Source organism: Lissotriton helveticus, chromosome 2_1, assembly GCF_964261635.1.
Source record: "Lissotriton helveticus chromosome 2_1, aLisHel1.1, whole genome shotgun sequence".
In the NCBI taxonomy this organism is placed as follows: Eukaryota; Metazoa; Chordata; class Amphibia; order Caudata; family Salamandridae; genus Lissotriton; species Lissotriton helveticus.
In genome coordinates, this window is record NC_136059.1 from 1,919,428,437 (window position 1) to 1,919,456,323 (window position 27,887).

General features: G+C 42.6%; 1 protein-coding gene across 1 annotated transcript in view; it reads right to left on the minus strand.

Annotated features, from left to right (window-relative positions):
• The window catches only part of QRFPR (pyroglutamylated RFamide peptide receptor), a 506,738-nt gene that overhangs the window by 32,540 nt on the left and 446,311 nt on the right, over nucleotides 1–27,887 (minus strand). Inside the window, exon 5 of the mRNA XM_078677651.1 lies at nucleotides 15,993–16,090. Coding sequence (XP_078533777.1) covers nucleotides 15,993–16,090 — 98 coding nt within the window. The remainder of the gene's footprint in view (nucleotides 1–15,992; nucleotides 16,091–27,887) is intronic.

Here is a 27,887-nt window from a genome sequence, read left to right on the forward strand (position 1 = left end):
GTATTGGGTGTTGTGATTGGTGCTGTGGTTACTGAGATTACCCGCGTCAAAGGTTTGGGCTCTCTCTTTATAATATTAGTATGGATATATATATATATATATATATATATATATATATATATATATATATATACACACAAGCTCACCCTTAAAAAGAATGAGACACCGACATATGCTGGCTCCCATCAGGATTTATTCTGCACAAAATAACAGCAAACGTCCAGGAAACACCAGGCAGACGCGTTTCAAGCGAGTATCTTTGCCTTCATCAGTGCCGGTTCACGTTTCCTCATAGAGCCTCACACCTGGGGAAAATCAAACTCCTTTTGTAGATGGAAACTCCCCGCCTCTGCTTGCAGCAGGATTGCCTCCTGTGACGATGTAGAGAACAGAGGCATGCTGGATCTTCGAGTTCCAAGTGTCCGCTCATACAGTGATGGCTGACAGAGAGCCTAGTGGCTTGACTCGATGCTTCTCAGACCTCCGCTCTCGTCCTCAGGGATCATTTTTGCAGTACCTGACGGGGCCCCTGTAGACACGCTACAGCCCCTTTCCCCACAGCGGTGAATCCAAGCACATACTTTGAGACCACTCGGGGGGGTGACACGCTTGTAGTTCAATACAGGATACCAAAGGTTGCTGCTTTAGCGTGTCACGCCAGATCAAGGGGGCATGCCGGTAAAGCCAGGGAACAGCATACTGGCTCTAATATACACACAAGCTCACCCTTAAAAAGAATGAGACACCGACATATGCTGGCTCCCATCAGGATTTATTCTGCACAAAATAACAGCAAACGTCCAGGAAACACCAGGCAGACGCGTTTCAAGCGAGTATCTTTGCCTTCATCAGTGCCGGTTCACGTTTCCTCATAGAGCCTCACACCTGGGGAAAATCAAACTCCTTTTGTAGATGGAAACTCCCCGCCTCTGCTTGCAGCAGGATTGCCTCCTGTGACGATGTAGAGAACAGAGGCATGCTGGATCTTCGAGTTCCAAGTGTCCGCTCATACAGTGATGGCTGACAGAGAGCCTAGTGGCTTGACTCGATGCTTCGCAGACCTCCGCTCTCGTCCTCAGGGATCATTTTTGCAGTACCTGACGGGGCCCCTGTAGACACGCTACAGCCCCTTTCCCCACAGCGGTGAATCCAAGCACATACTTTGAGACCACTCGGGGGGGTGACACGCTTGTAGTTCAATACAGGATACCAAAGGGTATATATATATTTACCAACAGATGCCCTTAAGCTTTCAGGACGCACACACCAGCTTGCCTGCCCTCGGGCATACAGTTTCAGCTTGCTTCCACCGTCCGGTACTGTAATTACGGCCTGACGCGTTTCGTGGCTGGGATGCCACTTCTTCAGAGGACTATATACACCACCACAAAGAATCGCACTCATTTAATGGCATGTCTTTTATTGGTCATCAGCCCCCAGTGGGCTTGGCTTAGTGCAGTTTTTAATTCATATGGCATGCTGGGATGTGGTTTTATCCAGTGAGAATTGTTAATTACCTTGATAGGTTTCGATGTGCAATGTTCTTTTAAATGTTCATTTGTCTCCATAGTAGGATCTGGTACAGTGCAGACAAGACATTCTTCATTTTGGCAAACTGTGCTGTATACGCAGAGAGGAAATCGTTTCCCTCCACAACCTCTCGAAATTTAGAGATGGTGCAGTCCTGCACGGATCAGGCCCCCATGTCAAATCTTTACCAACAAATGAAAGGAGAGGCTGCGTGGTGGGAACGAGTCCACACCCGACAGGCAGCGCAGCTGTTGTGGCATAAAGAAACAAACGCTTTACCCGGAATCCTACTAAGGAAATGAAATATAGCTGTAAAAGAATTCCTGCAGAACCCACTGTGGGTTCAAAACACTCTCACTAATGGACCATACTTCCCAGCATGCATTAATCAGAAGCAGAACAAACTTGCACTTGGTAACGCCCACGATGGGCGGGTAGAATAACGGCATGCAGTTAATTAGTTTGGGAGTTCTCTGCCGGACATTTGTGAAGCTGCCCATGAAGAAGAGGGTGACATCTCGAAATGCGTCGGCATAAGAAAATTAATCTCCGGAATGATTATGTTTGTTTGCCAAGAATTAAAGAAACGCATGGTTTTTACAACAGCAGCGAGTGCGTCCAGGAATGCTTTTGGGCCTTTGGTGAAAAAAATATAAAAATAAATATAAATATATATATATATATATATATATATATATATATATATATATATATATATATATATATATATATATATATATATATATATATATATATATATATATATATATATATATATATATATAAATATATATATTCATTCCAAACAATTGCCTGAAAGCTCGGGGAGCACTTGACTGCTCGCCCGCCCTCCGGAGATTCAACTCAGCTTGCTTCGGTGTTTCCGGTAAGTTTTCACACATGCCTTATGCATTTCTGAAAGACTGCTTGTTAGACAGTTGGTGTAGTGAGCGCTCCTCTTTATAACAGAAGTACTGCATGCTTTGATTGGATGACTGCCCTCTGTGGGCCTCGCTAAGTGTGATTACTATTATGCTGCAACCTGGGACATGTGGCCCTCGAACGATTATTCAAATACCCTTAGTGGGTTCCATGCGCCAATGTCATTTATTATTGTCCTGTGGTAGGATCCAGAAGTACAGAAGCAAGGAAATCTTCTGTGTCTTGCTGTGCTGAATGGCATGGACAAGTTCCAACCCACAGCCTTCCCTTATTTTGGGATGGTGCTCTCCCCCATGGCAGAGCAGCCGTTTACAATATTTTTCAAACAATTGCCTGAAAGCTTGGGGAGCACTCAACACATCGCTCACTCTTTGGTGCTTCAACTCAGCTTGCTTCAGTGTTCCGGTAAGTTTTCACACATGCCTAATGCTTTTCGAGGCTCTAATCCTCTTTCTCAAAGGCTGCTTGTTGTGAGACAGTTGGAGCGGTGAGCGCTCCTCTTTATAACAGAAGTACTGCATGCTTTGATTGGATGATGGCCCCCTGTGGGCCTCGCTAAGTGCGATTGCTATTATGCTGCATGCTGGGACATGAGGTCCCTCGAGCGAATATTCAATGACCCATAGTGGGTTCCATGCGCCAATGTCATTTAAAAGCTTCATTAATGTTCAGTAGTAGGATCCAGAAGTACGAAGCAAGGAAATCTTCTGTGGCTTGCTGTGCTGAATGGCATGGATGAGTCCCAAACCACAGCCTCTCCTTATTTTGGGATGGTGCTCTCCCCTACAGCAGGGCATGCTGTGTACAATATTTCTCAAACAATTGCTCGAAAGCTCGGGGAGCACTCAACAGCATGCCCACCCTCTGGTGCTTCAACTCAGCCTGCTTCGGTGTTCCGGTAAGGTTTTACACATGCCTGACGCATTTCAAAGCTCTAAGCCTCTTTCTCAGAGGCTGCTTGTGAGACAGTTGGCTTTCGGGCAATTGTATGAAAAATATAGTACACGGCTGCCCTGCCGTGGGGGAGAGCACCATCCCAAAATAAGGAGAGGTAAGTATTCAGCAATTTATTGTCGAAAAACAACAGCTTGCAACAGTGAGGCAAAGACCTTCCTTTCAAGTCTTCGTGCTTCCTTGAGCATTTCTTCATGGGAAAGGTCAGCAGGCATCAAGCTCCAAACGCCGGCACCTTTTTCAACAGTGACGCTCGCCTCAGTGGGCGTAGCTCTTGAACAGCCTTCTGTTCATAGCAGTGCTGGGCAAATCCTACTTCCGTGAGCAGCTTGTACACTTTGCCAAATGTTCAAAGAAAAAACCACAGTGGGCTGAGGTCTGTGAACTCGAACTGCTCAAGCTGTAACTTGCTGCTTTCACCCGCTACTCCTGCCCATAGGTGCAGACGTAGTTTGACGCCCGCACAGACCGCATGCGTGGCGGGGCTTCTTACACGGCAGGACGGGCCGCTAACAAATCCAGCACTAAAGTTGTCCTCTTGCAAGAGCCACTCATCAGAAGATAAGTATTCAGCGATTTATTGGGGAAAAACAACAGCTTGCAACATTGAGGCAAAGACCTTCCTTTCAATACTTCCCGACGCGTTTCGTGCTTCCATGAGCACTTCTTCATGGGAAAGGTCAGTAGGCATCAAGCTTCGAACACCGGCACCTTTTTCAACAGTGACGCTCGCCTCAGTGGGAGTGGCTCTTGAACAGACTTTTGGTCATAGTAGTGCCGGGCAAATCTTACTTCCGTGAGCAGCTTGTACACTTTCCAAATGTTCAAAGATAAAACCACAGTGGACTGAGGTCTGTGGACTCGAACTGCTCAAGCTGTACCTTGCTGCTTTCACCCGCTACTCCTGCTCATATGTGCAGATGTAGGTTGACGCCCGACCAGACCGCATGCGCAGCGGGGCTTCTTACGCGGCAGGACGGGCCGCTTACAAATCCAACACTAAAGTTGTCCTCTTGTAAGAGCCACTCAGCAGGGGGTAAGTATTCAGCGATTTATTGGCGAAAAACAACAGCTTGCAACAGTGAGGCTAATACCTTCCTTTCAGTGAACTTACTGGAGGTACCAGAGACTTCTTGGCCCCCAAAGTCCATCAGGAGTAAAGTGGACTTCATTGCCCAACCAGTAGTATGCCAGGATGCGCGTCTGCAGAGTGGTGGAGCAGGAGGCGTGGCCTCTGAAGACCTCTTTGTTATCCTGCTGTGTGGGCCTAAATGGAGATAACAGGAGGGGTAGATGGCCCCCAAGATCGTCCACTGAAAAAAAATAAAGGTTACAGGGAAGTTATAGTTAGAAACAGATTTCACTCTTACAAAACCATGCAAATTCAGCATTATAATTACCTGAGCTAACTATAACTTATGCCCTGTTATGCACTGCTTATGAATTCACATATCACATCACTCATGACATGGCCAGTGACGTCATTGATGACATCACTGATGACATCTCAAATGACATGCACTGTTCCTTGTAATAGCTGTTTCATAGTTTTCTACTGAACTTTTTATTTACCACGCTTTCTTGTTTCTGGTATGTAAGTAATGGGTATATATTTTCTTATTCAGGCATATTAATAGAACCACATTTTTCTTAAATCCAGGGTAAACTGATCCACAGAAAAATATGAAAAGAACTACATTAAAGAATGAAAGAGAATGATTTGGATGTAGGGCTGACTATTGGCAAGGGCAAGCTAAGCCCAGGCCAGGGTGCTTTCATTTAGATGGCACACACAAAGCTGACCTTGGCCTCCATATTTCAAATGTTAAATTATAACATTAAAATTAATGAAAAAGCTATTTTTCCCAGCTGTGGTGCTTTGGTTTCAGACTTGGGATGGCTCAGGTGTACAGTGCACATGTATGTCTAGGATTGCACTCATGAGTGACGTGATGGAGCTTATTTATAGACAGCAGGCAGAATTGCTGGGGCTGCACTTATGTGAAGTCTTAGTATACATGTTGGGATGGACAGATATCTTTCTATGACCAACCAGACATATGCACTTGTGGCCTTTCCTCCCTGTGAGACTTTAGTGAGCCGGGATCATAGCCACAGTCTCCCAAGACTGCTATGCAGAACTGGTTTGCTCTGCTTCAACCAATCCTGGTGCTGCTCTTATGCTGTTTGCAAATATAAACAGCAAGGGAGCAGTGTCTGGATTGGCTCAAGAATCACATGTAGGCCTACTCAAGGCGGCAGCGTGGGGGCGTGAGGCTTGGGTTTACAGAAGAACATATGGCCAATCAGTTTATGGCTTTATTGTGAAGCCATGCAGTGATTGGACATTTTCTGCCCCTTGCTGCCTTTTTGTTTCTACTATTCTCTCATCATAATGATTAGGGCACAGTGCATGAGCCAAGGGAGTGGGAAAGACAAAGGTAAGAACACCACTTGACAGAGTAATTTATAGTCATATTTCTCCACTTCATGTTGTCTGATTCTGATCCTGGTCCCAAGAAACCAGGACCAACTCTCTAGTTGGTGTGCCGTGTGCCTCTCTCATATTATCGAAAATGTATCAATGAGAGTCCTGGCTCTGTTGGATCAGAGGGAACTTTAATATAGGGCAGAGAGAGACCCTAGCAACATATATTTTACTAGTGTGGTGATTTGATCCTATCGACCAAGCTGGTACCCTTGAGCCGAACCATTAAACTTAAAGGGGTCAGCTGTGAAGATGCTGATAGAGGGCAGTCTTCTTCTATGAAACACGTTAGGGCTTGTAGTGAAAGAAAATATAAACCTGCCTTATTTGACCAGACTGGTAACATGCTTCTCTATAAATATTTTCTCATGAATTTAGAAAGTTTGCAGACTTTGTGAAGTTGAGCAACAATATATATTAACATGAAGGAAAGAGTTTGGGAAATGGATGTAGTGCCCCTATCGCTCCTCGGGGTCCTAGGCCACTCACATAAAGGAGGAGCCAAGTGCTTCCTCTCTGTAAAGTTTGGGCTTCAGCAGTGCTTGTGGTGGATAGTAATTAAAGTGCCAAATGAAATGCATTACACAAGTAACAATAGTATATAAAAAAGAATGATGGAATCATCATGTAAGTACTGTGGAAATTATCCTTCTCTAAAATGGCCGGTGTAACGCTTTCATTTGAAGATGTCTAAGATCTGTGCTGCGCACCATTCTGAAGTACAGCTAAGACGCAGAGCTGCTGAGCTGTGAAAGGCCCCTGCCCACTGCAGGTTTCTTCTAGTGCAGGCACAGGCAGGCTAAATGGATGTCATGGGTGGAATTCGGGGCAAGACACCTGCAGAATCAGCTTACACAAAGACAAAGCAATTTGTTTTTGATTTTGATGTGTTGCATAGTAAAGAGTTGGACAGTGATGTCTTAGCCCTGGAATGTAAACCATTTCATTTCTTAGGCGGGGATCCATAAACACAGGCCTGGTGACAGATGGCTGCTCTGGATAGGGCTGCGTTTCAAGGGTGGGTAGCGGCAATTAATGAATGAAGAGGACACATATATGCTCAGGCTTTAAACTTTGAAGAAGAAATGCCAGTCATCCTCAATTAGAGGCACTCACTGGTTGCTCTTGTGACCATTGAATTTAGCAAATGTGCTCCACTCAGTGCAGTTAGTTTGGTGGCAGGCAAAGGTAAATGGGTAGGTGACAGTCTGCCTACAGTTCACTGATCGTGAATCAACAGACCAGAGAAGCACAACAAGACTGTAAAGCATGTGCACAACATTTTGTCCGCATACAGACAGAAAAGAGTGGAAGAGCAGTGAAAATAAATTTTTTATTTCACACCACACTTACTGATCACCATATTTAATGCAGTAAGATATGGGCCAGTTTTTAATGTGTTTAAATAGTTCAAGGCACAAGGCTCACAATTGCTTTAGACACCTTTTTGTTTTCTCAAATTGCCCTTGAAATGCACCATTTGCTTCGCCTTTTTCAAATATTTCTTGGGGAGAGAGACCCATTAAAACCCCCTTTTGTTCAGCGGGGTCGCTCACTTCACTCACTCGCAACATAACACTCATGCACAACTTTTATGCTCCACCATTTACAATCGGCACCACCTTGAATACTGCTTTAATTCCAGGCCACCAGTTCAGCTCATTACCTCCAAGCTGGCTATAAAAAATTAGTTTTCTCTAACATCTCTTAATCGGACTCTCCTTTTTTTCCCCTTTCACTCTTGACCCCTCACATGGACTCTCAAGTCTTGTTAAGCAACTCAAGAGGTAATTCAGATGAGGGGACAAGGGGCAAGTGTGCATTCGCAAGCCGGTCACTGCTCTGAGATATTTAGCCAAAACGTGACCTGTGAGCACAAACAGGCCAGCCATTAGGCTCTCCAAAGAGAAAGGGGGTGGGAAAGAGATGAAGGAGGATGATGGGGTGCCTGTGGGTGGGGAGTTATCGTTCCAGCGCACAATTGTCCTGGAAGTATATAGATCACAGACAAACCTACGGGTTAGTGAGTATTTATAAACAATTTTCGGATCTTTTCCACACATAAAACTAACCCTGGGCATAGTACCACGCTACGCTAATGGAGCACACGTAGTTTGTACTAATACACATTCTGCAAATTGCCCGTAGCACAGTACAAAAACTGTGCTTAATCACGTAGCGTAGCAGCTAAATCAACACCATCCTCTGATGCTTTGATAAAGCAAATTTACATGCTAAAAAGCAGATAACCAATTTGTAAAAGTGAACTTTTTCAATGAAAACATCAGGCAAACAGAGAGGTGATGATTTTGCCCCTTCCCCAACCTAGGGGGAGGACCAAGCAGATGACTTGAACACAAAGAGCATAAACAAAAAGAACATCTTGTTGAACTTTGGTGGTAGTCTCATCCTCTTAGGACCACCCCAAGCACAGTTATTGACAAAAAACAATCCCAACCGAAGGCCCTGCAAAGCATTATGGGACAAGATTAGCAGTGGGCAGTGAATATTATAGTATCCAATATCAAAATAATTCTACAAAGAGCTGCAGTTTAACTAGGCATTACTAGATGTCCCTCACGAGTCAAATGCAGAAGCATTGAAGTTATTTTTACATCAAGCTGCAGTTCCACTAGTCGTTACTAGATGTCCCTCATGAGTCAAATGCAAAAGCATTGAAACCCTTTCATCAAGGGTGAGGGACATCTAGTAACGACTAGTTGAATTGCAGCTCTTTGTAGAATTATTTTGATATTGAATACTATAATATTCACTGCCCACTGCTAATCTCATCCCATAATGTTTGCAGTGCCTTTGGTTGGGATTGTTTTTTGCCAATAACTGTGCTTGGGGTGGTCCTAAGAGGATGTGACCACCACCAAAGTTCAACAAGATGTGCTTTTTGTTTATGTGCTTTGTGTTCAAGGCATCTGCTTGGTCCTCCCCCTAGGTTAGGGGGGACACCAAAATCATCACCTCTCTCATTGCTTGCTAATTTTTCAGTTTCACTTTTGATAAAGTACTATATGCTCTTTAGCATATAAAGATAGAGATACTTATGTTATAATAACTGGCACTGTGCAAGATACCATTTGCAAATATTTCACTGTGCAGACAAGTACACAGTGCCATCAGCTACGCTACCCAGTACTACGTGTAGTTCAAAGTATACTATGTGCAGCTACGTGTAGTGCTACTACGCAAACTATACCCAGGGTTACATAAAACATTAGGCGGTTTACTACTGGAAAGGGCAAAAGGAAATCCATTTCTCAGATATGTGTTGTAATATTACAAAATATTTTTATTTCATTTCTTTTATTTTTTATTTGGAGGGTCTTATAAAGTGCAAACAAGTATCAAAGTGTTGTATAAACAAACACCATTGCCTTTACAAACATAAGGAAAAGTGGAAAATAGCGATATTATTAGAGAACACTGCTAAAATGCTGCTCTCCTTGATTCCAATGCATTATTGATCAAAAAATTATAATTTTGGTTATCCACAGAGTTTAAGATATATGTTGTCTTAACGTTGATCAACTCTTTGTCCACATACTCAGTTGTTACTGGTTGTCGTGTTAGAAGAGAGCACCATATGGGGTAGTGTGGTTGCAGTGCTGGCCCACGGTCTGGTCAGACAGCAAGGAATATGTTAAATAAAACCCTCTTGACCTCCCCTTTGACAATAATATTCAATGGGTTCAGTCAAGTCTCTGGTGGGAGAAATTTCTATATTCTGAGTTCCGAGCTGGGAAAAGCGTGGACTTCGGTCAGTGTTGTCCTGAATCTTGGTGGCTCTAGTAGGAGGAAATTTGCACTTCTAAGAGAGCAACTCTCATTTGATAAAGTACGATTTTGGGCTAGGTAGTCAGGTGTGCAGTAGTGCAGGACTATGTGTGTCAAGCATGCTGTGTTCAGGAGGATCCTTACTTTGACTGGGAGCCATTGTATTAAGTTGAGTGAGTGTGTGATGTGGTCAAAACGCATCGATCCAGTTATAAATCTTGCTGAGGCATGGAGAGTTGCCTTTAGTGGTTCAAGTCATGTTTTGTATACTCGTGTTAGAGTCACATTTCCATAGTCAACCCAGAATATGAATAAGGATTGTACTGCTGTCTGTGATATCCAGGATGATTGGTTTAACTTTCCTTAGGAGACTTAGTTGAACTAGTGCACCACGTGCGGCTGCACTAATGTAAACTTGCATGTTCAGATTTCTGTTGAGTTTTATATGAAGGAAGGTTGTTGATTCAGCAATTGTGGATTTGCAGTTAAGAGAATCTAAGTAACTGAGTCATTTTTGTAGAGGAGGGGAGCTGTTGGGGCAGAGATGAGTATAAATTCAGTCTTTAGAAAATTAGTATGAGGTAACTTTGTACTAGCCAAGTTTGGGTTTGCTGCAGTGTCTCATTAAGAGGGATAATATCTTCTAATGAGGATCATTTTAGATAAATCTAAGTATTGCCTGCATACATGTTGTAGATAAATTTAGCTTGATTCAGGATCTCAGCCACCGTTCCATATAAAGGTTGAAAAGTGTTGCAGAGATTGAGGACCCTTGGGGGACTCCCAGTTATAACAAAAACACACTTAAACTGAGCCAGTGCAGTTAACTCCACCATCATACTTAGCTTATTTGCCTAATTTATAGCCATTTCTATCAATTTCTATGAATCCTTCCATCTTATTAAGGGAGCCCAGATAGAGTGTCCAAGCAACTTCAATTTCTTCCCCTTCCTTTCAAAGATCGTTCATTCCAGTGTATATATGGGGAGTAATCGTGCAAGCAATTGATGAAAGGTAGGGGGCGATGGGTAAAGCCAGGCAGAGGCAATATTCATCCATAGTACGGCCAGAGCCACGAAGATAACTTGATAAGCCATCTCGTTTTGTTCTGTCCTGCTAACTTCCAATAAAAACTAAATCAAAAGTTAGTGTAACTTTTAGCCCTAACGACCGATCAAAAAATTCTGTGATAGATTCTAGTAAGCCCTGCAGGCGCGGGCAGGATGCAAACATATGCACAAGGTCTGCTGTCATCGCCCGACACCGAGGACAAGTAATCCCTGATAGCCCCTCACATTGTGCAAGTCTCGTCGGAGTATAATATAAAGCAAAAACGGTTTTAAAATGTTGCTCCTGGAGCCCAGCAGAGCACAAAACCATCCAGGCTAGCTCTAAAGATTCAACAAGCGCCCCCACATGTTCCACCCATTTATTCTTATGCTTAGCTAAATCGTCTTGCTTAAAGCCTATAAGTTCTGCGTACAGTTGCCTGATGGTACCCTTTGTACTGCCTATCATGATGCCTATAATTTTGTTGCTACTATACCCACTAAACCCCCCAGTCTTTTTACCAAAAAAGCTGCGCAATTGCAGGTATTTAAAAAAATTACCCCTTGCCAACCCAAACTCAAGCTAATTATCGCTGAATTGGCACAATCCTTCATTCAATATTAGGTCCCCGGCCACCCGAACTCCCTTTATTGCCCATTCAGCCATGACCGCGTCTGAAAAGATTTCCGGAAAGGTGAGGTTTCCATAAAGCAAAGTATAACGGTTAAGTCTCCGGAACCAATCTTTTTTTTTAAAGTCCCCCAGATCTTAAAAGCAGTCAAAGATTCCAATGTGCTGGCACAGTTGGTTATCTACACATTTCTCCAGTAGCTTTGCTGGAAACTGGATGTTTGCGATTGGTTGAAAGTTATTCAGATCAGTTTGGTCAGCATCTATTTTTTCCCAGCAGGGGTGTAGTTTGATCAAACTTTGTGAAGTTTGACTGTATGAGATCGCTGAAATGTGGAGCCCGTAGTTTGGAGGTCCCCGGCAGCCATCTTTATCCCCTGGTCGGGGCTGACTGACAATCGAGCGTTGCAAACGACAAAGATAAAATTAACATTTATACCTTGGTTAAAATTACATCTAAAAGCTGAGCACCCTAAAAACCTAATTTGATGTGCAATGCTAGGAGAGCATGGAGTAGGTTAACTTGCATCTAGAGTTTAAAAAGGGAGAATTAGCAAACTGCATACCTGTTTACAGTCAGTCACTTTGAGCCGCGGGGTCACCATGTACAGAGACAATGTTCAGCAAACTCCTGGGGCCACTACCTACAGCTGGCCAAGAACTGGGCTCCCATACTAGGAGCATGGAGCGTTGTTGGTGCAGTGGGTCTTGTGTGGTCCGCAGACTGGAGGCTTATTTCGGATTATGTCCCTTACATCAATGGCAAATTTAAGACAGATGATTAGTTCATGCTCACCTATTTTACTGACTCCTTTTGCACCAACTTTGTCATCAAGGTTCACTGCAGAGCAGAACAAGAAGGGCAAGCTCGATGATGCTAAGACCCGTTTGATTCATTACTGCTTGGCATAAGCCAAATATTTGTTTCCCTGGTAAATATTTTCATGGATACCTGTTGACTAATTTTATTTGAAGCTTTGTTTAAATACACGCTGCTTTATTTAGTTACATTTGTTTTTTATGAGATCGCCGAATTGTGAAGTTAATTTAATCACAACTATAATCTGTAGATTAATATAAAAAAGTTTTTAATCCTTGCTTTAAATGCAGGCAAAATAGAATAATGCGACAGTACTATTAAATAAAAAAGGTTTTGAATTAAAAATGCAATTAATACAACTATATTAAAGTACACTGGATTATTTATCTGAAGTTTAAATAAAAATTCCCACCTGAAAAAACAAATACTTTTATTGAGCATTAATAATTGTTGGTAGTGATGTATATAATTAATTAAAATGTAAGTAATCATTTATAATTCAAATGTGATGTTACATGATGTTTTACATAAAAAACAGGTTATTTATTTATTCATATATAAATAATAAATATGTACTAATTTTATATTTTTTTACATTAATTATATATTTAACTATTTTAAATAATCTAATTTAATTTAACATTATAGGGGTTTTATTGCAATTCCCTGCCTCAATTATTTAGAAGGATGTTGCAGCACAGTGGTTGGCCATGTGTAGTGTTGGACTTAAGTTACTATAAAAGTGTAGGTTTCTACAAAAGTGCATATCACTACAAAAGTGTAGTTTGTGACTAGCCCTTTGTCACAAGTTTTGTAGTACTACAAAATGTTCTTTAAACTGCAGTTTGTGAATCAGACCAAAGTGTCTTTATGAAGCTACCATGCTTTTGTTCCATATGTTTGCATGCTTTAGGTTGCTCCTGGATTCAGCATTCCATTTGTATTATTCCTTTCTTCACTTATTTAAAGTTTCCCCTAATTTTCTATTATAAGCTTTTGGTTGGGGAATGCAATATTTGAGTATCTAAAGATCATCATGACTTAAACTAACACATTTTCCTGCTGGAAACAGGCTGCAAATTTAAACCACTTCCTGCTTCACAAATTGACAACAAATTTCACCTGGAAAATGCTACATTTGACTCAGGAGTTATTCATGTCATGGATTCTTGTGCACCAAATAGAACCAAAGTTGCATTCTTTAGGACATTTGGGTCTTTACCATAACTATATGGTTAGTTTGATTGTACTCCTTATCTTAATAGGCAAAACGTAAAAGGACGATCACCTCCAAACATAAATAAAAATGAGGATACCTTAAAATATATCATGTAGGTAAGACATGTCAATTTACTAATAACAGAGGCGATAATTTTCTCCTATCAGCACACTTGCCCACTTCCATTCAGGCAGTTAAAAAGCAGTTTTAAAATATCAAATGGATTATTTTTCTCATGGAAAGATAATGAGGCTATCTGACAAAGGATATTAACCACTGTCAAGATGAAAGCCCTATTACCAGTCTAAGCTGTTTTTTTAACTGAACCAATCTAAAATTATTGCTTGAATATTCACACCCCAAAACTAGTCCCAGGATGCTTGTTTCCGGTCCAGGGAGGACCTGGCCTGCCAGTTCTGGCTGGTCTGTTCCCATGGTGACCAGGGTCAAGACTGATTTGCATATGGCTTGGGGTGAATGCTTGACATTGTTCAGCATTCCGTCCAACAATACATTTTTTAAATTTGTCACCCTAAGTGGTACAGCGATTTCCAGACGTGGGCCCCACGCTCGACATGCCACTGGAGTCAAGCTCCCTAGGCTGATGAGGGGTGATACCCTGAAACTGGTCCTAGGATGCTTGTTTCCGGTCCAGGGAGGGTCTGGCAGCTCAGACTGGACTGCTCCCATGGAGAGTAGGGTTCAGACTGATTTTAAAATGTGTGGGTCCAAACTGGGATTGCATGGGGAGCAACAAAAACAACACAGTTAGGGCCATATCTTTGAAAAATGTTTGACATTGTTCAACATTCCATCTATCAATTCTTCTTTTTGCATGTGTTACCCTAAGTGTGGCGAATATGCCCAGAGGTGGGTCATCATGCTACTGGAGTCCAGCTAGCCTGGCTGACAAGAGGTGACAATGCAAAATGGCCTCAGGATGTTTGTTTCTCTTCCATGGAGGATCTGGCCTTGCAGTTTGGGCTAGACTGTTTCCATTGGGAGCAAGGTCAGGACTGATTTGCATATGGCTGGGTCCAAACTAGAATGGCATTTTGAGCAAAAAACAATGGACTTAGGCCCCCGATCTCTATACTGGGGTAAATGTTTGACATTGTTCAGCATGCCATCCATCAACTGTTCATTTTGCAAATATTCACACCACACATCACCTCTTTTTTTGTCTCTTTTGTTTGTAGCTACCTTCCATGCCAAGCAGTGCCACTGAAGATTTCCTGGAGGCAAAGCTGATGACATTAAAAGGGCCCACAGCTGGACCACCACATTAGCACTGATTAAGTTGACCCACTGATTCATTTCCCATCTGTGAATGATCAAAAACTATCTGACTCCATGGAAAAACATCCAGAACGTTCATTACATATGAGGAAAATGGATATTCAAGCTCCCTTACTGATGACCAAGAGCTCAGCATTGTGATTATACAAGGTAAATGGGTTTGCTACTATCATAATAGGTGAGTGAAGAGTGTCATCAGTTTGCTTGTGATGGGGAAGAAATGCAGTACAGACAAAAAGTCTCATTGCCAAACTGTGCCCTTTGTAAATTCTTGGTTTTGGATCTTTAATATAGTCAAATGGCGTTTGCCATTGTCAATTGTCTAAATGGTTATAGTGAATCAAGTCATACTTTGATGCAATCCGACCATTTCCTCTCAAAAACTTTTATGGACAAATTTTGCTTCTCACTGCTTATGGTAGATCTATGAAACAAATAAGATGCCGTTGAGGTTTTCAAGTATCCCTAATTGAATGTAAATGACCATACTGGCACAAAGAATGGTACTTTTGATTTAATTTTCCGCATTTAAAATAAGTCCTTAACCACAATGAAGTATTGAATAAGAGTGATTTGTTTAGTTTCCATGGTTGTTACTAAAAACCTGCTTGTCTTGTCTTCTTAGTGGCGTCCAGCTGTCCTATATCCTTAGCCCACCTAGAGCTAGCTTTATTGGAGTTAGTATCGAACATTTTCTTGATTCATTCATAACCTATGCTTTGTTTTTTTTTTCTAACTCATTTCGATTCTTATCTGTGGAACTCTTGTCAGCATTGAGGATATCCAAATTTAACGTTGTTCAAATGCCCGGGCAGTCTGATATCATGTCTGATTTCAGCAGTTTTATATTGTTTTTTAATTGAGGGGTTCATAAAAACAAATGTTTATTCCAAAGGTATCCTCTCTTATAAGGTTGAATTTTAACAAAAAGACCAGCCCACAATGAAATAAGTTGTGATCGGGAATGATGGGAAAGCAGAGTCTAAAGAACAAATATCCTATATTTAGTCTAAAGCTCCAAGAAAATCAGATTAACAAGTAAAGAAAAATGTATCCTCAAAGAAATTAAGACAGATTTAGTATCTAGCATCATCTTCTTGGCTTGGTGATGATACATTTTTACATGCCAGTAACATTATCAATGTTGATGTGTATATTAGCATAAGATAAATGGCAATATTAGCAAATTATGAATGGCCATACAGTTCCCGCAATCCTGTTTGTGCAACCGAAAAACAGGAAAAAAGACAAAAAGATTGTCAAATACTTACTATATTCATTCATCATATGTACTACATGGAATGGAGCCCAGCATACTGTGAAGAGGACCACCACTGTTACCATCATGATAATTGCTCGCTTCTTTTTCCTAAATTAACAATTATGAAATCAGTATTGACACTGAACACCATACAGGTAAACACAGGAAAGCAGAATTTGGAAACTTAAATGCACTAATTGCTATGCACAAAAATGATCTGACATGCAAGAGTTGGTCTCACTAGAAGCATGATAATGATTAAAAAATTACTTTATCAACATTTTTTAAATAATAAGTTCATTAATAATTGTGCTTACCGTGATATTAAAGTTTATGACAACTATTCAATTGTATAAAGTGTATATATATTTTGGAAATGTAGGATGATTATTTTCTAATACAGCATTCTTGAGTGCATAATATGTTCAGATGTATCACTATAATGTTGCATAAAGTGAGTCCCTGGCTTAAGTTTACAAGGTTTGTTTCCACACTCACAATTAACATGAGTGAACTTAGTTTAATGCACCAATGCTTGAATGAGAAAGACAGGTTTCTGTAGCCCCGCAGAAGCCCACCCAATACATAGTTGAAGTGACGTCAATGCTTTTGGGATACTAACAGTCTCAAAACCGGGATCCATTGGAAACAAACCTATGTTGTTCTTTTTGGTACCACACAAACAAACTGCACTAAGATAAATACACTTTAATTAAAAAGGGTATTTATTTCAAAAGGTGTACTCTGTTACTAAGCACAACAAAAATCAACCAAACAGAATATAATAAATACAGCACAAATGCGTGTTGCAAACGACAAAGATAAAATTAACATTTATACCATGGTTAAAATTACATCTAAAAGCTGAGCACCCTAAAAACCTAATTGATGTGCAATGCTAGGAGAGCATGGAGTAGGTTACCTTGCATCGAGAGTTTAGAAAGGGAGAATCAGCAAACTGCATACCTGTGTACAGGCAAATGCTGTAATTATCAGTAGTCAGGGAGACTGTGTACCCGGCAAAAGGCACACACATGTTGACTCAGCATCAACTTCTACTGAACTCAGGCTTAAATCATCTTTCAGTAGAAAGTGTGACACTGCAGAACCTTGTGCAATAATCTAGGAGGAAGGACCTCTCCTAACGAGTGGTCAAGTGCCATTTTATGCTAAGATGACATTTCCGGTACAAAACGTACATTTCCAGCACCACATTGGGAATGTCTGGTATAACCAATGAGCATCAAGATGCTAGTGCAGGATGAGTTATTTTGAATAATGAGGTAAAAATACGACAAATCAGACTTCACTGTATTGGCCATTGTTCTTGTTTGACCTTGAAATTGAGATAACATAGCATTTGTTCCAGGATGATGTTGCATCAAGTTCCATCAAATGCAATAAGCTGTCCATGAATTCATTTCTTGAAGCCTTGCAATGTTTCAAGCAATGAAATGTTAAACATTACAATATATGAAATGCATTTTAAAAAGATATCATAAAAGCATTATGCCGGTTAAGACAGATACATGTTGGTGATTAAACAGATCAGGCATGATACTGAATATACCAATTTAAATTATGCTGCTCAAAAAAGAAAGAAAAACAATAATAAACACCGTCCATTGAAAAATCTTCAGCTTCCTTCCTTAGAATCCTGTTTATGTTCCAATCAAATCATATGTCGCTTTATAATCCTCGTTCGAAGACATGTCACAGATTTACATGCAGCATTGGTGTTGTCATGGAGAAAACCAATCAATGCATGCTTCTTCTTGTTAGCTCGCACATTAGATGGAGCAGCAAATGGTTGCAATTCCAATGCACTAAGGGGCAGATTTATGAAGGCCTTGCGCCTCCTTGCGCCGCAATTGCGTCACTAAATGTGACGCAACGGCGGCGCAAACAATGCGCCCTATTTACAACGTGACGCATCTAAGAGATGCGTCACGTTGGAAAGCCCTGCGCCATGAGGAGGCGTTTCTGCGCAGGGGGGGCGTTCCTGCGCAGGAACGCCTCCTAAAAGTGGCTGAGTGATATCTATGAGATTTCACTCAGTCACTTTCTACGTCACTTCCTTACGCCTGCTTGAAGCAGGCGTAAGGGTGACGCACAATGCATAGAATAGGTGGCTCCTGTGCATTGCAGGAGTCATGTCGCACTTGCGACATGACTCCTGCAATGCGTCGCCCGTACGTCGAGAGATGCGTCACGCATCCTCACTTCCTTGCACCATGGTGCGCCGCATCATAAATGCGGCGCACCATGGGTGGCGTAGCAGTGGCGCACCGTGGCGCATGTTAACTGGCGCATCCCTGGGGATGCGCCAGTTAACATAAATCTGCCCCTAAGTGATGATGAGAGTGCTGCATTTGGAGGCTCGAACATTAACAGCAAGTCAAGCTAGTCATCGCTCAACTCTTCAAAGAGTGTCATTGATGGAGTTGACTCATCATAGTTACCTTTTGTACTATGTGCAGATGCATTGCTCTGCATTGACTCTGGTGTGATTGCAATGGTAGCAGCAACATTTTCACGTCAAGGAAAGCTACTGACGGTTGTTTTAGATGTAGATCCAATATAATTTCAGCTGGGCAGTTTATACACCAGAACACCGGTTTTACTTCTGAATTAAAAATTGTATGCACGATATCAGCAAAGTGAGTAGGGTATTATCTCTGTAACAGCCGCTGAGTCGCAAAGCAGTTCTAGCTGTCTGCAGGTTGTACGTTTCTGCTGCAGAAGGCAAAGGGATCTTTTTTTGAAGTAGCACTGTGATTAATTTGCTCATTTTGGAGAAAAAACATGCTTCTTATATAAAACTAGGCTAAGGGACATTTTGGATTACATTTTGAGGTGGTGGGTACATGTTCCTCCCACAATACTGTATTGTTTTAGTAACCACAACCAAATATAGTTAGTCTGTTTTCATGCTATAAAAAGTAACATCAGTTAGGATCAAATAGGAATAGTAGGGTGGGGATGGAAGTAGTAGGAGTGACTTGTAAAATTAAACTTACCCCTGGCATCATAGTGCTAAATATTCCATGCAAGGAAATGGTATCACACAGAAGAGAATGACCTAACAGACTTCTAAATCTGGCTGTGCTAAAGAACACAGGGTCATCTTCATTGAAGCATTTGTAAGCGAAAGGAAACTTCCACGAATGGAACAGATGTGAAATGTATATTGTTTTATGCCTGCATAGTGATTTGTACTTATGGCAGTAGTAAAGGTTAAATGGTGTGATTTTTAGAGAAATAATACTGTGAGAAAGTTATCCTTTTAGCATTGATTACCCCCATTGTTTGATACTGGTGGTACCTGACTCTGATTGTGCCCTTGGGTCTGCTAAATAGACCCGGGGCCAGTGCTCTGTGTGAAAGGTATATGGTAATTAAGTGTAATTATAATTGGTATGACAACCTACCTGTTAGCTCCTGGTATATCATAGGGCATATAGGTTTGGAGGGCCAGCAGATTTAATGCATTTAAGTGTGCACTGCTATGTAGCCTGCTAACATTTTAAAGGCAGCCCTGCGTTGCAAGCTGCTTTTAAAAGGAAATTATATGCAAATTCAACTTTGCAATTAAAGTTAGTTCCGAAGTCTTAAACTACCTTATTTTTAGATATGTCATTCCTAAGGTCTCCCCTAGATACCTCAGGGTTAGGGTGCCTTGAAACTATAAACAGAGACATTATAAACTATTTTGGGTGTGCCCTGTTGAGGGGGAAACTGGCAATTCCATTTTACCCATTGTAGCACATTGGTTCCATAGGCTAATATAGGAATATTTTTTATAAAGTATTACTATTGATAGGGGTGAGCTGAATATGTACTTCAAATTATCAAAATGATAGCAAGAATACATCCAAGAAATTGCCATGGTTACATTTATTATAACTATCGCAGAAAATAATTTATAGAACTTGCTTTTCTGATGTACTAAAATCCAGCCATCCAGCAGCCTGTCCTGGTTGGCCAGCCTTTGACAGGCTGAGCCAAACTGCTCTGATGAGGTGTAATGTGGCCTGCAAAGAGACAAAGGACATCTGGTGGGAGGAGATCTGTAGCTTCAGAACAAAATGTAAGATGGGGTGGATTAGTCAAACTCATCTTCAAAGAGGGAATGACAAATGGGACAGGACACAGGCTCAACCCCACATGCTGCACCCCATCCAGACAGGAGCTCCAGTACTTGAATTAGCAGAGGTGCTGGAAGGCGAGTGTTAGGGAAAAGTAGCCAACCTTCAGGAGAGAGTATCTCCATTTTGAATTTTAAGGGAATGGTGCCTTCTGGGACAAATATATGCCACACTTTGGAGGAAGTTACACACATGGTGGTGGCACCCTGCACTATATTGGTCAAGGGTGGCCCCCCTGCTTGTCACCCAAGAACACTGGATACATATGGGAGAGATTCCTAGCAACTCAGATACCTGCCTGCAACTACAAGAAAATGAAGGATTGCCCTGCTGGAATCCCGGCCAAAATGATTGAACTCTGAATTACTGCACTTGCTGCATACTTTGGACCTACAGCCCTAAGGATTACGCCTTGCTGTGAAAAGCGAAGGAGTGGACTCCCTGAAAGCAACAGGTTAAAAGAGCTCCACCTGCATCATCCCCAGCAAGAAGAAACCAGCTGACCACCTTCAGCTGGACTTTAAAGGATTTGGCAAGGTGCATAATGGTAGACATAGTCCTGACATCCCAAGAAGCAACTCAGAGCTTCTGGAACCTTGGATCGTTGTTTTGGACACTTTGGAACCTCAGACGGACCTTCTGGAAGAAGATCTAGAAGTCTGAGAAGATTTGGAGAATTCTTGTCAAAAGGTGACCAACCCATCGACGAGAGTCAAACTGGTGATTTTGAACTGCGACCCGGCTGGAGATTCAGATTTGCTCCGCTGAAGCTTCAGAGCTTTTTATCATTAACTTGACTTCCAGGACTTCACAGGGGCATCGCGCTTACCCAAGCCACCGTTCTCGATCCCAAAGCCAGCTTACAAGGAGCCTCACTCAAAGTTTAGAGAAAAAGCTCCAATAAAGTGACTAAGTCAGAAGACAGAAATGTTACTGGGCCCTACTGCTAAGTGTATTTGACCTGCTCCATCGCTGTCATCCTGAAACTTTGACTTTGTCCCGGTCAAGCATGGCTAGATGTCCCAAAGTGGCAGTTTCGGCTTTTCGGCACTAGAAGGTGTTTATTCTTTCAAAAAGTATACCTCTGATTGCCAACATTGGATTTTTGTCATTTTTGTGTCATTTTAATCATAAATATATTTCCTATGTGTATAAATTGGTGTTACATTTTTATTGTGTCTTATGTCTTACCTATTTAATGAATTTATGTTTTTTAAATGGTTCACACACCTGTCTCCTAATTTAAGCCTGCCTGCTTGCAGCCAGCTACCAAGGGTTGAGCAAGGGAATAATTAATTTGACCTTGACTAGATGGTATTTTGTGATTGTGGTCTTATTACTAGTGGTACGTACCTACCTACTCCTACTAATAAAAAACTTTCGAACAAATACAATGCATTAGCCAGGTAGTTGAATGGGTGCTAACTGAAAATAATGCTTATGCCACTTTTTCGATAATCAGCAAAGTATAGGTGGATTCATTTTTAGACATTTTCTTATGTGGCAAGGCCAAATTATAAGGTTCAAAAATAGCAGTTTCATTTAGAAAGGCCAGGTCATAAAATCTGACTAAAGTGTTTGTAAAGCCCAGATTAATTGTACAATAGCTCCTTTGTAACTGACTCAAGTCTCCTTTAAGGAGGTGTAAGACTGAGGGCAGGATATGGTTTGATGAGTATACTCCCTTAGAGAGTGTATGTATGCCATTGTCAATAAAAACTGTTTGCAGGATTTCCTGATACATTTGCATAATTCTCTCTGCAGCTTCTTATTGTATTTGTTTAATTCATTATAAATGGCATATATTCCTGTCACTATGAATCATTTATTTCAAGTTAGATCTGGTCCAAGAAGGACTTGAGAGAAATCCATGTTTTCTTTGATTGCGATTTAAGTGTCCTTTCACAGCTGAAGTACTTGACTATGCTAACCTGCGTTAGCACAGACTGCCCACACTGTATATGATTATTATTACATGCGTATGTCTGCTGTATCAAGGATCAGGGCAGTTAGCTTTAGGACCAGAGTTATTGGAAACAAATGGCACATGTCCGCCTGCCACCGTAATGGCAAAAGGGACCACCCTCCATATGTGCGGTGGTCCCATGATTCAGATTAGGATGCGCCCGCCACACTGGCGGGTGCATCCCGCATTTTTTACATTGGGCGGGCGGTGTTTTCAGAAGCACCCGCCACAATGTAAAAAAGGCATGTTGTGCACGCAAATGCAGGGGGTGTACTGCTCCAACACCCACCGACCACGCAGGCAACCTAGGGGTCATACTCGACTCCACCCTCTCCATGACTAAACAGGTCAACGCTGTCTCCTCCTCCTGCTTCAACACCCTCCGCATGCTCCGTAGGATCTACAAGTGGATCCCCACTGAAACGAGAAGAACAGTCACCCAGGTCCTTGTCAGCAGCAGGTTGGACTATGGAAACGCCCTCTACGCAGGAGCCTCGGCCAAACTCCTGAGATGGCTCCAACGCATCCAGAACGCCTCTGCACGCCTGATCCTCGATATCCCTCACCGCAGCCACATCACACCCCACCTGAGAGACCTGCACTGGCTCCCGGTCAACAAGAGGATAACCTTCAAGCTCCTCACCCATGCACACAAGGCACTCCACAACACCGGACCAACGTACCTCAAGAGACGACTCAGCTTCTACACCCCCACCGCCAGCTCCTCTCTGCCGACCTCGCCCTCACTACAGTCCCCCGCTTCCGAAGAGCAACCTCAGGTGGCAGATCGTTCTCCCACCTCTCCGCCAAGACCTGGAACACCCACCCCATCTACCTACGGCAGACCCAAGACCTGCTGACCTTCAGAAAACTCCTCAAGACCTGGCTTTTCGAGCAGTAGCAGCATTACCCACCCCAGCGCCTTGAGACCCCCATGGGTGAGTAGTGCGCTTTACAAATGATATGATTGATTGATTGATGTGCATCCCCCACCCCTCTGACATCATGGGGGGGCCGCAACGGGCCCCTGAAAGTGTTCTCTGTCTGGATTTCCATGGCAGTGTCTCTGCCATGGAAAGCCCTGCCTGCCACACATCATGATATGGATGGCGATGTCTTGCAGAAACCGCCACCATATCTGAGCCCTTTTCCGCCCAGTCACCTGTCCGACTAGCGGAAAACTGCCAGACGGTCTTTCCGGAATGGTAGGCGGGCAGTGGGAATTGGCGCCCGTTATGATAATGACCCACCAAGTTGGGAGCTGAGTGGAAGTAAATGTTCCATTCTGGAATATTTGTATGCATATCAGACTCAGGAATTATTCATTTGTGATTGCCAATTATTAAGCAGAGTAAAGGTACTTTTGCTGTGGACAGATTCAACATCTTTCCCTACACCTTGCACTGCTGTGGAGTACTTATATTTTATTCATGCCACTGGTTGAGCTGAGCCATCTGTGTAGAATATGCTTTGATAAGACACAATGGGCAACGCTTTTGGAGCTGGAGTGACATTTTATTCCAGTTGTAGAAATGCCTGTGCAGGAAGAGTGGGATCATACTGAAATACACGTAAAGAAGATGCCCACTGCATCCACCTTGGGTGTACGATGCGATCATTAGGAATGCTTGCTTTAGTGGCTGCCTCTAATGCCAGTACAGAAGAAACTCTAATCATGGGTATTCCCTGCATCAAAATAGCCATTTGCACAGCTGCAAGAACTTTTCAATTGAAGCATAATGTGCTTCAGCTTGAGAATACAAGTGAGATGTGCTTGTTATAGGAACAATCAGTCCCTCATTTTAGGTCACCTAGGAATAACTGTAATAGCTAAGAATGCAACGAAAAACTAGGTTTGACTTACTGTCCCTAGTTTGTAAATATTTTATCTATGAGTTATTCCATTTCTGAGCATGCAAGATATCAAAGTGTCTGTTCATCCACTGTTTTGCTGAAAATGTGTGCGAAATCAAGTCAAACAAGTACTTCACTCACTAAGTATAGTGCAACTGATCTAATATGGCTTTGCTTCTGGTTTTAGAAGGTACTGAGCTTGTGCTTGAGGTTCAATACTTAAGGGAATAACATGTGAAATAGAATATTTATCCCACACTGCTTGGTTTCTGTTTAAGGCTGGAGTCTGTCTCACAGTGTATTCAATGCTGTAAATGTCTCTGATGTCTTCAGGTAGTATGGCACAAAAAGCTACGCTTATTTATTTCTCCCCTGTGTTATTCACTAATACAGACTGGAAGCCTGTCTTCCTCAACGAATATGATGTCAGAATCTTCAGATAAATTCACCCCGAAGACTGCTTTAATAGTGAGTGGTCTATTCACATCAATTTATATTTCTAAATCATAAACCCAAATGGTAGGATTGAAAGGCTTATCTCAAGTCTCAACTGACATGAACATATCGTTGGACTTACCAACAGAAACCTCTGAAGTGCCTGCTGCAGTATTATGACTTCTGCTGCGCTGTCTAGAAGCACTATCACCCAAGTCTCGTTTTTAGGAGAATCCATAGATGTATCAATATGTTTCTTAGAAAGTTGTGCTGCTTCCTTTTTAGGTTGAGCCCAGAGTCAACACACAAGAGCTACTTTGGTGAAGATCTGCTGTAGTTCAGTACATGAGGGAATCTTTGCCCACTCCCTCACCCATATTTTTCATTGGTTTATGTCTTTGTCCTTCGTAAATGCTGCCTTCGGATTAATTTATAGTCTTGTTAGTCTCTCCTAATTACGGCTGTGTCGTCATTTGTATACTCCAATGGCTAATGGCCCCTTTACTTACACGGTACGTGTTATTTAGACTGTGAGCACTATTTTCCTTAAAGAGGTTCTCCTACTGCCTTCTCTACTCCCTCCTCCCTCCTCTTGTATGTGCCTTTTCATCCCCTCCCCCACCCGCACTCCAGCTGTCTGTGCCTTCTTCTCCCCTCCCCCCACCCTCCCGCCCGTTGTCCATGTTTTAGGAATGTGGTGTTTTGGCAAGCAACACTGGGACTAGGTGAGCTGGGACAAGTTTCAACATTTAAATGCTGTTGTAGCACATGTGGCTTTTCTTGCATTAGCGCGTGCGGTTCAAGATTATTTGTTATAATCTGCATTTTTTTTAGAGAAAAGCAGATGCAGAGACTCGAACCCGGTTCCCCAGTACCAAAGGCGGCATCTGTATGTTACGCCACATAAGTGAAGCTTGTTAATTCTGCTCCCTCTGTGTCGCAAAATACTAGGCATAATCGTCATCATAATACAAATGATGAAAATAAGTAAACTAAACCAACTATAATGCAGATGTAAGAAATACAGATGTCTGTTGACATTGTCATTAGTCCACATGTTTTTTTCTTTTAGGGGAGAGACTTCGCCGAGACTTGAACACGGTTCCAGAGTACCAAAGTCAGCAGCTCTGTACGCCACACTACTTAAAGCTTGTTTGTCTTGCTCTGTCCATGTCTCATTGTCTTTAGTGTCTAAATAAAGTCGTTTTGGGGATGAGCTTATTGTGGGGTTGTTTTTACAAGCTCTTGTGCTTGTTCTGCCTTCACTGCCATCCATCGGTTTCGGAACCTCCTGGCAGCCCCTACCGCTAATCCTTGGTTGACTGTTGCTTCTTGCTAGATTTACTTGCTGCTTGCTTGCTTTTTATGAATTGCTTACAATTTACGTTTTGACATTGTTACCAAAAGATTGTGTGTGTGCATTTAAAAACTTCCAGCTGGTGCTATCATGAGGAACTACATTTTCCATCAGCCGGTTCTCATGAGTTCCCATGCTTGTCATTCACCGCCCACCAGGGCCGGACTGGGAACTGAAAGCAGCCCTGGCAAATTTTGCCAGACCAGCCCCCGTCCGGCGCGCAGCGAGCGAGCGCAGCGAGCGAGCCCGACCGCCACTAGGGGGGTTTGTGGGGCTTTTCCCCCCAAGAAAATTTTGGAAAACGAAAGACCAAAATGGTGAATTTTACAGCACATTTTTGATTACATATTCAAATTGTATCAACTTTTAAAGCACAGAAAATAGTAGATGATGACCTTAAAGAACATCAGGTTACCCACCCAGTCATATGTACCCATAGGACATTCTTTCAGAAAGCACCAAAAATAGACGCAAGTAGTGAATCAGAGAGAACAAAGTGAGACCAGCCCCCACACAGTGGGTAGCGAGCAAGCGCAGTGAGCAACCACTGCTAGGAGGAGTTTGGGGAGTTGAACTTCTCCCCCCAAGAAAATTTGGGAGACAGGCCAAAACAAAGCATTTTTCAACACATTTCTCATTATATATTAGATTGTAATAACTTTTAAAGCATAGTAAATGATTACCTTGTAGAGCACCAGGATACCCAGTCATAAATCACAGACATTCCTACAGAGAACACTAAAAATGAAATGTCGAGCATGAAAGTGCCCCAGCAACTGGTTTGAACCGGGCTATGCATGGGGCACCTGGTGTGCCCCAGGCAGTGTCTCATTTCATTCAACCCACCCTGCCCCAATACACTAATGGCTGTATGGGGAGGTGCAAGCACCTCCCCTGACAGGAAACCTATTGTCCAGGCCTCCCTCGCTGGAAGGGCTCCCAGCTGCAGGAGGTCAGACTCGTGTCTGTGGCAGCAGCATCCATTTTGTGATGCTGAGGCTCTGGTTAACTTTAACCAGGTACAGTAGTTACAACATGTCTTCTCCCTCTAAAAGGGTGGAATGATACCCCCGTCGCCAGAACTGGCGAGGGGGTAGTATTCCAAAGCGTATGACACCTTACACAACATGTTTCGTTAAAGCCAAACCAAAGTTAGCAATAACCGCGAGGATTATAATGCACTTAAGGGTATATGGTATGGCGATATCATAGAACAGCTATAAGGACATGGTTCCGCAAGCTGCAGAGGGGCTCAGCTCATGCTAGGGCACCCTCTCACATAAAACCAAGCACTCTGCCTCCAGGATTGTTAAGGCCTGCCATAGGAGTGACTTACAGGTTACTGTGTGTCTATATAGAAGTCAGATATAGGTATACTATATCTAAGCAAAGGGTGATTACACCACCTTGCCCCAGCTGAGTGATCAGCCAGTTCTGTCAATTTAGGAAGGCCAGCCAGGGGTGGCATAATACATGCTGCAGCCCCTGGTAGACCTTGGGTGCACCTATGCCCTAGGTAGCTAGGGTACACTGTACAGGGACTCACAAGGTTGACCCAATATCCAATGTGGCATGTCCCTAAAGTCCATGGTATTAATTTAGAGAGAGCACAGCTGGGCTGCGGGTCTGATTAGCAGGCCACAGCCACACTAAAGTCGAAAACGAGTGGAGCAAAAAGTTGGGGTGACCATAGGAAGCAGACCCTACTCTCCTACAATAGAGATAGAGATAGAGAGAGTGGAGAAAGGGAGGAGAGGGAGAGAGAGGTGGTGAGAAATACAGGGATAGAAAAGAGAGAGAGAGGGAGGGATAGAAAGAGGGATAGAGAGAAAGGGATAGAGAGTGAGAGAGGATCCAAGAGAGATGTGGGGATAGGGAGGGGGAGAGGGGGATAGAGGGAGGGAGAGAGAGGAGGAGAGAGTGAGAGAGGGATTGGTATAGAGAGAGTGAGAGGGATAAATAGACAGTGTGTGAGGGAGCGAGAGCGAGGGATAGAGAAATAGAGAGAGAGGGAGGGAGCAAGAAAGTGAGAGAGGGAGAGAGAGAAAGAAAGAGTGGGAGGGAGGGACAGAGAGAGACAGTAGAGAATAGAGATAGAGAGGGGAGGGAGGGGAGGGAGAGGGAGAGAGAGGGGGGAGAGAAATG